This window comes from Clupea harengus, chromosome 15 (genome assembly GCF_900700415.2).
Source record: "Clupea harengus chromosome 15, Ch_v2.0.2, whole genome shotgun sequence".
Taxonomy (NCBI): Eukaryota; Metazoa; Chordata; class Actinopteri; order Clupeiformes; family Clupeidae; genus Clupea; species Clupea harengus.
In genome coordinates, this window is record NC_045166.1 from 28,202,711 (window position 1) to 28,214,503 (window position 11,793).

Consider the following 11,793-nt stretch of genomic DNA (forward strand, 5'->3'; position numbering starts at 1 on the left):
GTGAGGAGCAGACTCCAGGACTGATCATTCCATCCAAACACACACTCAACACCCCCTCCTCTCCTGCTGATGCTTTTATATGAGACTGATATATCAACCCCCCCACTCCACTCAACCTCCCAGTAGCAGCGTCCAGACACACCCTCTCTACACAGCACCTGATAATACACATAAAATCTCTCTGGATGATCAGGATATGACTGGACCTCATCTCTCATCTCCACCCTCCTGTTCCCCTCAGACAGATGGAGGTTTCTGTTTGCTGTGTTTGGATCCAGTGTGAAGTGACAGGAGTCTGATGGAGGAGAAGACAGGACAAACTTAGGTATTTATGTGTTAGGTGTGTGTGTGTGTGTGTGTGTGTGTGTGTGTGTGTGTGTGTGTGGCTGTGGTTATTTGATTGCATGTGGGGGAAGAGATTTATTTCTGTGATTTCCTCTGTGAGGGAATGTTTCACATATAAGTGAGATTTGTTTTTGTGTGATTCTGTACATGTTTATCATTAGTTGTTTACCTAAACGTATCTCTCTATCTGTGTATCAAAATTACAAACCAAATTATCTCTCTTATAGCGTGACCCTTGCTCTCAAATACTGATGACTGTGGAAACATTATTCCTCATCACCATATCCATTAAGTACATACACGTATATTAGCAGCCGAACTCTATGAACTAGACTATCTTCACTGTGGGATGCTGCTGTAGTCTCTCCACCTGATCTACACACACACACACACACACACACACACCCTCCTAGTCTAGACTATCTTCGCTGTGGGATGCTGCTGTAGTACTCCCATACGCTAGCTTTACCCGAAATGTAAATAATAGTGTTCTGTTCCATTATTTACTCTTGTAATAGTAGCCTTACGAGCACACTGTATACCCACTAAGCTGTTCTACACACACACACACACACACACACACACACACACACACACACACACTGTATACCCACTAAGCTGTTCTACAATACTTGAATCCTCTCTCCCTGCCTTATCCACTATCAATGTTCTATACATCATGTATATACCATGTTATGTTTGTGTGTATTGTGTACATTTACCACATGTATGCTAGCATGCTCATCTTGATACGTGTATGATTTCATCTGCCATGATTCTGATTGTCCCCCCTCCCCTTCTGCCACAAGCCCATCCCCCCTACGTCCCAGGCCACTCCCCTTCTCCTCCCCCTTCTGCTTAAGGTTCCTTCCTGATTAACAGGGTTGAGTTTTTTCCTTGCCCCTGTGGCCATTGTGCTTTCTCTAAGGGGGTTCAGGCCCTGGACTCTGTAAAGCGCCTTGAGACAATTATATCGTTTTGGCACCATATGAATAAAATTGAATTGAATTTTGTGTGTGTGTGTGTGTCTGAGTGTTTGTATTGTCGTGTTTGATTCTGTATCTGTTTCTTGTTTGTATGGAGTGTGTGTGTGTGTGTGTATGCATGCGTGTAAATGGAGGTTTTTTTATATGAGTGACACTGAGTGTGTAAATGTTCCAGTGGCTGTATATTCAAAAGCATGAATGTGTGTGTGTGTGTGTGTGTGTGTGTGTGTGTGTGTGGTTGTGATAGCTTGCATGTCTTTATGTCCAACTTACACTGTGAGAACTCCTCTCTGGTCACTGGTTCAGGAAAAACAGCCTGGACTTCAGACACTGAGACAGAAAACATCACATTACAGCCCATTACACTGAGAGAGAAGGGCATTCATAAATAGATTCATACATTCATTATCTCAAGTCGACCAAGATTTCTACAATCATTTTCACACTTGTGTCAATACCATGTACACTTTATCAAAACACTAAACACATTCACAAGTGAGCTAAACTTTGGATACTTTTGCATTGCTTTGATACAACATGTATTCAATGACCACTTCTTCTGATATTCATGGATACCTGTCTCAGTCAATGTTCACCACCAGTAACACTCTGTGCAACTACAGCAATTTTGCAGACATTTAGATACTCTGCTCAGAACAGTTCACTTCAAAACTGGACAACATTTAGATCACTGTTGATGGAAAGATGCAGTATTCGACAGACAAATGAATACACTTGAAATAAGACAGATTATTCTCATTGTTTGCAGAAATTTTTTACAATCACAAACAATTTGAAGCATTGCAAAATGCACATGTTATGTGTTGCTGTATCGTCCATTTTTACATAGTTTAGTGTTGCATTGCTTAATTCATATTGTAATACCAAACAAATACAGTCAAATATGAAATTCAGCTGTATGCCTCAAGACAACTCTATGCTAAATGTTCTGTGGTAAACTAATAGTAATAACTTACTCGATGGCGGCAGCCTCTCATTACTGTTTGTTCTTCTGACTGGGAGCTCAGGATCAGCATCTGGGATCCCAACACTCATTCACCAGACTCACACACTTATTTTCACACCCTGACCAAGCCCATATAGTTTTAGTTGGCTTCATCTTTGGGTGTTTTGTTTTCTTTAATGTTTGTTTTTATCAACTGTGACAGACCCGTGAAAAAACATTTCACTTCAGCTGTGAAAGCAAATGTTATTTCTTAGGCACCTGCCTTTTCCTTTACCAAGGGTTATTCAGCTTTACGGTGCTTAGATATAACATAAAACCGTCACTGGTGTCCAGGAATGTAACCTAAACTCTGTTCACAACATTTTTACTGATGTGTCTAATGCCTCAACCCAAACTGAGATCAAATTTCAAATGAAGTTTAAACTCATAGTGTACATACTAATACAGACATATACAACAACATATTTCATCAGATGGCTTCAGCAAACTAGACCTCAGAGGGCTACAAACCTGATCAGTGTAATAACTATTGATACTGTGTGTGTGTGTGTGTGTGTGTGTGGCAAAGCCCCCATTTTGTCTTTTCTTTGGTCCCGTTTCATGATTTTGTGGCCTTTTATTTTCTGAAGTTACGATGCTGTTGCATGTTTTGGCCTATAGATGACGTTGTAATACCAGGGATAATGCAGTTTTCATGACGGTTAGGAAGAGACAAAGCTAACCTAGACAGAGTTGTCGAGAGAGAGCGAAAGGAAGCAGTCGTTGCTTGTGAAGTGAGCTGTAATACGTATGAAGTGTGAATAAATTAAGACAACCTTTCCCAGCACACTGTTGAGAGTGTTACTTTCTTCAAGTGTGCAACATGTGTGACAGAGAGAGAAAGATAAAGAGAAAGTGAAAGAGAGAGAGAGAGAGAGAGAGAGAGAGAGACTCACATTCTAAGGACTGGATGATCTGGATATTCGTTACTGTTGAGAGATACAGAAAAATACATAAAAATGAAGTGGGATCCTTGTCTTCTCAAACTGTGAAATAAGGAATTCATCATTGAGTCAGTTCTACATGTTTATCCACCTGCTGCAGATATCCTGATTACATCCTGCCTGAAGATGTCATCCAGCTGCACCTTCACTCCAGAGACAGATTCCTTCACAGCCTCAAAAGAGAAGCTTTGGTTGAAGGTCATGCTGGGTAAGTCCTTAGAGCGAGGAGAGTCTCTGATTGACAGGACATTCTACAGAGAGAAATACATAAAAGATGAGGCAGACCACCTGAATATTCAGCCAGGTCTGTGTTTCCCCAAAGGCTGCAGACATGATGGGTGAATTCAGTCGGTTTAGTGTGTATGCACTCATGTGTTTAGGTATTTGAATATGTTAGACACATTTAGACATTACATTAAAAGATCTAGAAATGTTGCATTTTTCCTCTTAAACCCACATGGATGCTTTATTTCAAATGCTGTCACCTTGAGGAAATGGATGTGATCCTCTGTGTGTGAAAGCTGCACCAGCTCAGCATCTCTCCTCTTCAGCTCAGCAATCTCCTGCTCCAGTCGCTTCAGGAGGTCTTCAGCCCGACTCACCTCAGCCTTCTCCTGAGCTCTGATCAGCTCTTTCACCTCAGAGCACCTTTTCTCAATGGAGCGGATCATCTCAGTGAAGATCCTCTCACTGTCCTCCACTGCTGTCTGTGCAGAGCTCTGTTAGGAGACACACAAAGAGGAGGGGGACAGGAGACACACAGAGGTAAGTGAAGGAGCAAACTCACTCTGGTGTGACTGGCTCTTCTTGATCAAATGACCAAGGGTAAATCCTGCCAAACCATGTCTTTCTGTGATGGTCTGTATCATGTAGAGATGGCAGCATAACGGTGATAACACAATAACAAGCGATTGTTGAGCCAGCTGTTGTCTTATGTGGTCAGTTCTCACCTTGAGAGTCTCCACAGCCTTCCTCAGCTCCTGCAGCTCCTTCTCTCTCTCCTGGATTCTCTGCTGGAATCTCCTCTGGGTCGGCCCCAACTGCCTCTGTTAAAAAAACAGCTTTCTTCATCGGTGGATTGTTTACAACAATGATGATCAAACATCACACATGACAACTAAACATTTATAAGCAAAAACCTTTAAGTACATTTGAATCTTTTTAAGAGATTAAGTGACACATTGAAGCAGTCGCTATCATCTTCAAGTGAAAATCAGGATAAAGCCATGAGCTAAGTTCAAGAGGAGCACTGGTATTTAACAGCAAAAACACTTGTGGCAAAGCTGTCTCACAACCTTTAGAACAGAACAGAACAGAACATTATTTTGCGAGGTAAGAATATGTTCACTTTGAAGCCAACAGGTTCATATTTCACTGTTTTTACTCAACACTGGACCTTGCACCTGTTAAACATTTCCTGATTCTTCTTCCCTTTTAGTCTAGTAGCCAGCCCATAGAGCCCCAATGTGAACCCGGAAATGTTGAGTACACCAAGGTTTTATTGCAGAAATGTGAAGGATGGGTCCCCAGCATACAGAAACTGCCGGATGCTAACTTTCATATGTTGAGCAATTTGCATAATTTGCATAATTTGCATAATTAGAATTGTCCAGATTAACAACAGATTTTGCACTGTGTGACCAATTCCTACAATATTGGAGTCTTTTTAGAGGATACTGAATTCAATTCTGGCACTTTCAGACATCAAAATGGTAATTGTATAACAATTTTGGATACATTTACACACCTTTTTTGATTAATTTCGGATGAGATTTAAGGTTATTTTCATGGTGAACACAATAAACTCACAATTCAGAATCACAAGAGCTCCTACTCTTTGATGTGAATGTTGATAACCTCATTTTTTTTTACATTTTTGAGGTACGGTCATGTTTTTATGCAAATAAGCTGTTGCAGCTAGCTGTTGTAATAAGCATGTTGTAAAGCAAGGGAGCATAGTCTAGAATCTAGATGGATAACTTGGCATATACGTGAAATGCAGCACCTTCCTTCCATTGCAAAAGATGACCTTCTTTCCGGAAGTCATGTTTGCCGCCATTCAGATGGTGCACCTGCAGTGAGTGCAGATATGTTTAGGGAGCAGACATGCATCAGGCAAGGGAAGGGAGCAGGGGGCATGAAGGGTATTTCAACCAACCCTGAACAGGTTGCAGTTTGCATCCAATCATTTGGCATATGTTCACATCTTTCTCAGTCATTGGATGACAGGTACAGTGATAAAGTAGCATCAGAGAAGACTCTGTCCAACAGACACAAAGAGGAGGGTGAAGCACGACGGGAGTTGGATGCTGAGGACCGCTCTAAAATTGTGAGGATGCTGTGGGAAAACACAAATCCACTCATGACAGAGAGCACTTTGCTCTACCACATCATAAATGGACAGGTGGCTGATGAAAAGGTGAATGTGCAGGATGCGCTGAAGATTGGCCAGGCTATGTGTAAAAAGTTTTCTTCAACACTTTCCGGAGGCATTTAATGCACCCATCTCTCACAAGGGAGTGACTATGAAGTTCCAGAAAAAGGGAATGAAGGTCAGTAGGAAGGTTGTTTGTGACCTTGAGTCATTATTTGCTCGATTGTTGGTGGTGGGAGGCCAGAGAAAAGTGGAGCTCTCTTCTCTCTTCAAATATGAGCTTAGCCCAGTCCCCTTGTCAATCATTGATGACAATGGATGCCTCCGAAAGGGCAATAAGTCAGTGCTTGTCCAGCAGCTTGGAATTCCAGTTTGCAATCCCCAGCCACCAGATGTTGTCATTGTGGATGCATCTCAGCTCATTTATCACGTGGTTTGGCCATCGTCTGGGACAGTGGCAGATCTTGCAGCCAGCATGGGACATCGGCTTACTTGTTACAACACCCAAACATTTGTCATCTTTGACAAATATTTGCAGGTGTCTGCCAAGGACCATGAGAGACAAAGAAGAGCAGGGGAGAGCTCCACAGAGTACAAGCTCTCATTGACTACACCTCTACCTAGTCGAGACAACGTTTTGAAAAACAAGCAAAGGCTGAGCAAACTCCTGTGTACTTTCAATGTAGGAAGTGAGATCGTGATGGTCAGTAAAGCTGACAGCATTGACACTCATGATGAGGCTGATCAGTTATATCTTACATGTTAGATGCTGTCAGACATGGGGCTTCAACTGTTCGCATTCTTAGTGATGACACAGATGTCTTTGTGATTATGGTTTATTGGTGTTGGAAGGCTGGTATCACAACTAACCTACAGATGGAAAAATGGAATGGCACTGTTCTCAGCATAAATGCAACTGCAAAGAACCTGGGTGACCATTGTTGTTCCATTCTGGCCATGCATGCTCTTTCAGGATGTGATACCACCTCATATCCTGTTGGGAAGGGGAAGGTATCTGCACTCAAGGCCATGACAGTTGTACCTGGCAAGCTTCTCCACTGTATTGGAGAGGCAGAAGCCACAGATTTACAGATCACCAAAGCAACAAGGACTTTCTATCTGGCTCTGTACAATCAGAGGAACTCGGTGACCTTGGATGCAGCTCGGTATGACATTTACCGAAAGCGCAAAAGGTCCTTAGCACTGAAAACACTACCTCCTACAGAGCGTAATATGCACCTTCATGGAAGACGTGCCCACCTACAGGTGCTCTTATGGAAAGCAGCAGACCAGGCTGATCCACCGGCTGTGGATGTCACTTTGTTTGGATGGGACAAGAAGATGGGCCTAAAGGAAGGAGAGGAACTGATTATGCCCACCCGTTTGCCTGAAGGTGGTAGCCAGTGTGTGCTTTTTGTGGTGCAGAGGTGAGGCCCTCTTGGTTAGTCTTGCGTCTGGCGGGGTTGCCCAGACTCAGTTTTAACTTTTGCGTCTGGCGGTGTTTTAACTGGGTCCTCGTTGGATCTTGCGACTTGCGGACCAACCTGGGCAGCCTTTCTGCCTTTCGGGCATGATCCTAGCGATCGAACACAACCCGGGTTCTGATCAGTTACAGAGAATGTTCGATCTTTTATGCCCCAGCCCAGTGATGTCACTCTGGGCTCACGAGGCACCCACATGATTGTCTCGTCCACTCTGTAATAACCCATGACTTCTGCAAAATCCCCTTTAACAGAACTTCTGCATTTCTTGATCTGCTGACACATCTCAACTGTCTAACTGCCTTTAGCACAGTGCGTTCTGTCCCTGCCTGACTTTTTCATTTGATACAGAACACTTCAAATTTATCTTACACATGTGGTTGGTGGTTACGATGCATACCGGTGCCCAGCAGCTTTTGAGGTAGTTTAACCGCGTTTAGTGGGTGTGCCAGAGGTGATACCCTATCACCATCAAAGTGTTTACATTGTGACTGTGGTGACATCTGTTCACCCTAGCCACCTCACAAGCAGACTGGCCTTCTCAGCTTCACCGCTCACATGAGGCAACAGGGTGTTTAACCCCAAGGAGTTTATTGCAATTGCAATGCTTTTTCCTCCAGAAATGCAAATTTGAATCAGGAGCCAAGTATCAGGAGGGGATTCAGCTTCACTACACCCTGAAAAAAAATGCTTTAACATTCACAAGAGCACTTATGATTCTGAAATGTAAGATTATTGTGTTTACCATGAAAATAACCTTAGATGTCCTCCAGAATTAATAACAAATGTGTCTAAATGTATCCAAATTTGTTATTCAATTAACATTTTAAAGTATGAAAGTGCCAGAATTTAATTCAGCATCCTTTAAAAAGACTCAAATATTGTAGGAATTGACTACATACAGTGCAAAATATGTGGTCAAATTGGACGATTAAGCTAATAATGCTAATTATGCAAATTGCTCATCATATGCAAATTAGCATCCGGCAGTTTCTGTATACTGGGGACCCATACTTCACATTTCTGCAAAAAAACTTTGGTGTAGCCTACTCAACATTTCCGGGTTCACCTAGTTGGCTACTAGACTATTTCTCTAACAGGCAAGTCATTGCGGAAACAACCAGACTTAAAGACTGATGAGACCGTGTTTTTGTAGTTATAGTATTACATTCACAGTTAGTAGGATCAGAGCCCTCATAGAAATGTTGGACACACATGTAGCTCCAGCACTGACCTGTTTGTGTGTCCGTTCTGCTGCAGCAGTGACTGTGTCATGGCCTTTATGTTCGTCCATCGTGCACAGATAGCAGATACAACTCTGATCAGTTCGACAAAATATTTCAAAAACCTTCTTATGATGAGAGCAGATCCTCTCCTGTAAATGACCTGTGGCATCAATCACTGAGTGTTTTCTTCCAGGAAAAAGTTCACTGTGAACTTTGTAGTGAGTTTCACAGTATGACACCAGACAATCCAGACAGGACTTCACAGCTTTGAGTTTTCTCCCAGTGCAGACGTCACACTCCACATCTCCAGGTCCAGCAGGACATGAAACAGGAGCAGCAGCTTGGATCTTCTTCCTGATCTTTTCCACAAGTTCAGCAAAAATATTATTTTTGTTTAAAACGGGTCTTGGGGTGAACGTCTGTCTGCACTGGGGGCAGCTGTAGACTCCCTTCTGATCTTCCTGATCCCAGCAGCCCTTAATGCAGCCTTTACAGTAACTGTGTCCACAATTAGTAGTCACTGGATCCCTAAGAAGATCCAAACAAATTGGACATGTAAAAAGCTCATTGTCGCTTGAAATCGCCTCTGCCATTCTTATACGCGCTGAGAAACACTTCACGAAGCTCCGGAACAATCCTTTCCTTTCAGTTTCTGAATCGGACTCTGAATAATTTCCTGGTTGTGTGACAGGGTGTGACACGAGTTGAGATATTTTTGGCCTCTAGAGGGCGCCAAGCACTCTTTTAGCCCAATGTTTTTTTTATAGAGCAGGGAGTCAAACTCAAATACACAGAGGGCCAGAATTAAAAACTGCGTCCAAGTCGAGGACCGGACATATTCAATATTTATTGAAGTATATTTTTTTCATATGTAAACATGAACTTAAGTTTAACATAGGCCTACTGAATCTGTGACAAGCAGCCTAAATCTTATGTGACGGTGGTCAAACAGGGGACTGATGAACACTGCGATGGTTTTGTTCTTTTATTCCTGAACTGGATTATACACAATACAGAATAGTTGGCGTACGTAGTCGCAGACAGACATACCGCCTCTGTCTTCCATTCTATACAACAACACGTTAATCACATTAAAGTAAACCAGTCCACGAATCATTTAAATAGCAATGCACATATAACACACACATTTCGATGTTGGAGCAACATACCTGGATTATACACAATACAGAATAGTTGGCTTACGCAGGAAGTAAAGTAAAATGACATAAAACACATTAGGTTCAGTATGGCAACACTGTTAGCTAGCTAACGGAACATGAGGAATGGGATCAGTAGCCTAATTAGAATTATGATACGGACACATTTAAAATCTACAATTTTCTTATTGGTATATATCAGCCCACTATACAAAGATATTTACAATGAAAGCCAAAATAATCAATATTTACAACCGCTGTCAAATTAAACAATACATTTGAAGAATGGGAAGTTCCTAGTGAACTTTACAGCTAATCAAAGTGCGTATATATAATGAACCTCGTGGTAAGGTGAAAAATATAATTAAACTTTCTGCCCATTGACAAAACTGCATCACAACCAACACAATACTAACACTTAAAATACGTAATGTAATATGTCGAAGTTCTCGACATTCATTGCATTTACCAATCTGAAAGTTTATAAATTGTGAGGGTCATTTTGCACAGTGGACCCACCCACCGCAGACAGGCAAACTTCTTCTGTCTGGTTATAGCAACAGCACACGAATATAAGCTGCAGACCTGCAGTACACTACATCGCCAAAGGTGGCTTCAAAACACCAACATTACAGTTTTTTTCAATCATTTTAACTCTTGTACCAATACCATGTACACATTCACAAAACACTTAACACATCGAGCATACCAGTAGACCATGTGAACCAAACTGTGGATACTTGCCCCTATGCTTAGATACAAATGCTGTCAATGACACCTTCTTCCAAAATTCATGGATACCTGTCCCAGTCAATGTTCACTACCAGCAAAACGCTGTGCAACTACAGCATATTTTACCAATGTTTAGATACTCTGTTCAAAACAGTTAACTTTCAGTTCAAAACCTAAATTACAGTCATTCAGATCACTGTAAATGGAAAGATGCTGTTTGGACAGACAAATGAAGTTATATGCTTGAATACGAAAAAGTATTCTTATTTTAGCCGAAAGTTTATTTAGATTATTTAGTTTGTTTTGGCTTGGAGACAGATCTCTAAAAGTAATAGAGTCTACAGAAGGCAAACATAGATGTAACTGTTCCTGAAGAGTTGTTTCCACTATAACAGTACTGCTCTATATGTAAGTCATAGGCTATCAGTGAAAGACAGTGATTGAAGAATGCAATTACAGTAAATTTGCCACACTCAATTGTGACATCTATTGTGAGAGGCAAACCGACATATGAACACTGTCTTCAGATACTTGGCTTGGATTGACGTATTTCCAAGATAAAATGCATAGGAGAATGTTACCGTTCAAACAGTTCAAACATGTAAAAGTTTGACACCAAATGCAGAGGACAGAATGGATCAGCATTACTGTAGGGCTACAGCAGACTTCTAGTGGTATTACAGTACTTTGGTAGACTGTATCTTGTGTTGATGTATGTAATTTACTGCATTGGAAATACTGCATACTGCATACCGCTGTTCTCATCCACAGCAAGGGAGTATGCAACAAAATCTTTCCCTTTTCCCATCAGCTGTGGTTGTAGATCGGTGGCAAGGTCACATACACAATCAGCAACGGTGTTTCAGGCTCACATTTAAAATGCTTGCCTTCTATTAGGGCACTCGATGTTGCAAACTTTTATCATGCAGTTCTTGACAAATTCTCCCTCGTTTAAGGGTCGGGCTGCTTTAGCGATCTCCGCTACTACAATAAAGTTTGCCTTCACAGCAGCCTCACTTTGTGATTTGGCTTTTACGAACACAGTCTGCTGTGACACCAGCCTTCTTTTCAACTCCTCTACCTTCTGGAACTTCTGTTTCATGTCCAGATGTTTGTACTTGTGGGTCCTGCACACACTTCAGGATTAGGCCTTGTTACTGGACTCTTGTGTTCAGTGCGTCCTGCACACACCTCCGGATTAGGCCTTGTTACTGGACTCTTGTGTTCAGTGCACACACCTCAGGATTAGGCCTTGTTACTGGACTCTTGTGTTCAGTGCACACACCTCAGGATTAAGCCTTGTTACTGGACTCTTGTGTTCAGTGCACACACCTCAGGATTAGGCCTTGTTACTGGACTCTTGTGTTCAGTGCACACACCTCAGAATTAGGCCTTGTTACTGGACTCTTGTGTTCAGTGCACACACCTCAGAATTAGGCCTTGTTACTGGACTCTTGTGTTCAGTGTGTCCTGTTCTGTCTGGCTCTGTTAGCCCTATTCAGCCTCAAAATCATCCTGATCTGGTGTCAGTCTGTGTCTGCT

General features: G+C 42.0%; 1 protein-coding gene across 1 annotated transcript in view; it reads right to left on the reverse strand.

Moving 5' to 3' along the window:
* LOC116223820 (tripartite motif-containing protein 16-like) overlaps positions 1-9,037 on the reverse strand; it is a 72,927-nt gene extending 63,890 nt beyond the window's left edge. Inside the window, exons 1-4 of the mRNA XM_031581883.2 lie at positions 8,371-9,037; positions 4,232-4,327; positions 3,767-4,000; positions 3,373-3,532 (exon numbers count right to left, since the gene is read on the reverse strand). Coding sequence (XP_031437743.1) covers positions 3,373-3,532; positions 3,767-4,000; positions 4,232-4,327; positions 8,371-8,955 — 1,075 coding nt within the window. The 5' untranslated portion in view covers positions 8,956-9,037. The remainder of the gene's footprint in view (positions 1-3,372; positions 3,533-3,766; positions 4,001-4,231; positions 4,328-8,370) is intronic.
* Between the last annotated feature and the right edge of the window lie 2,756 nt (positions 9,038-11,793).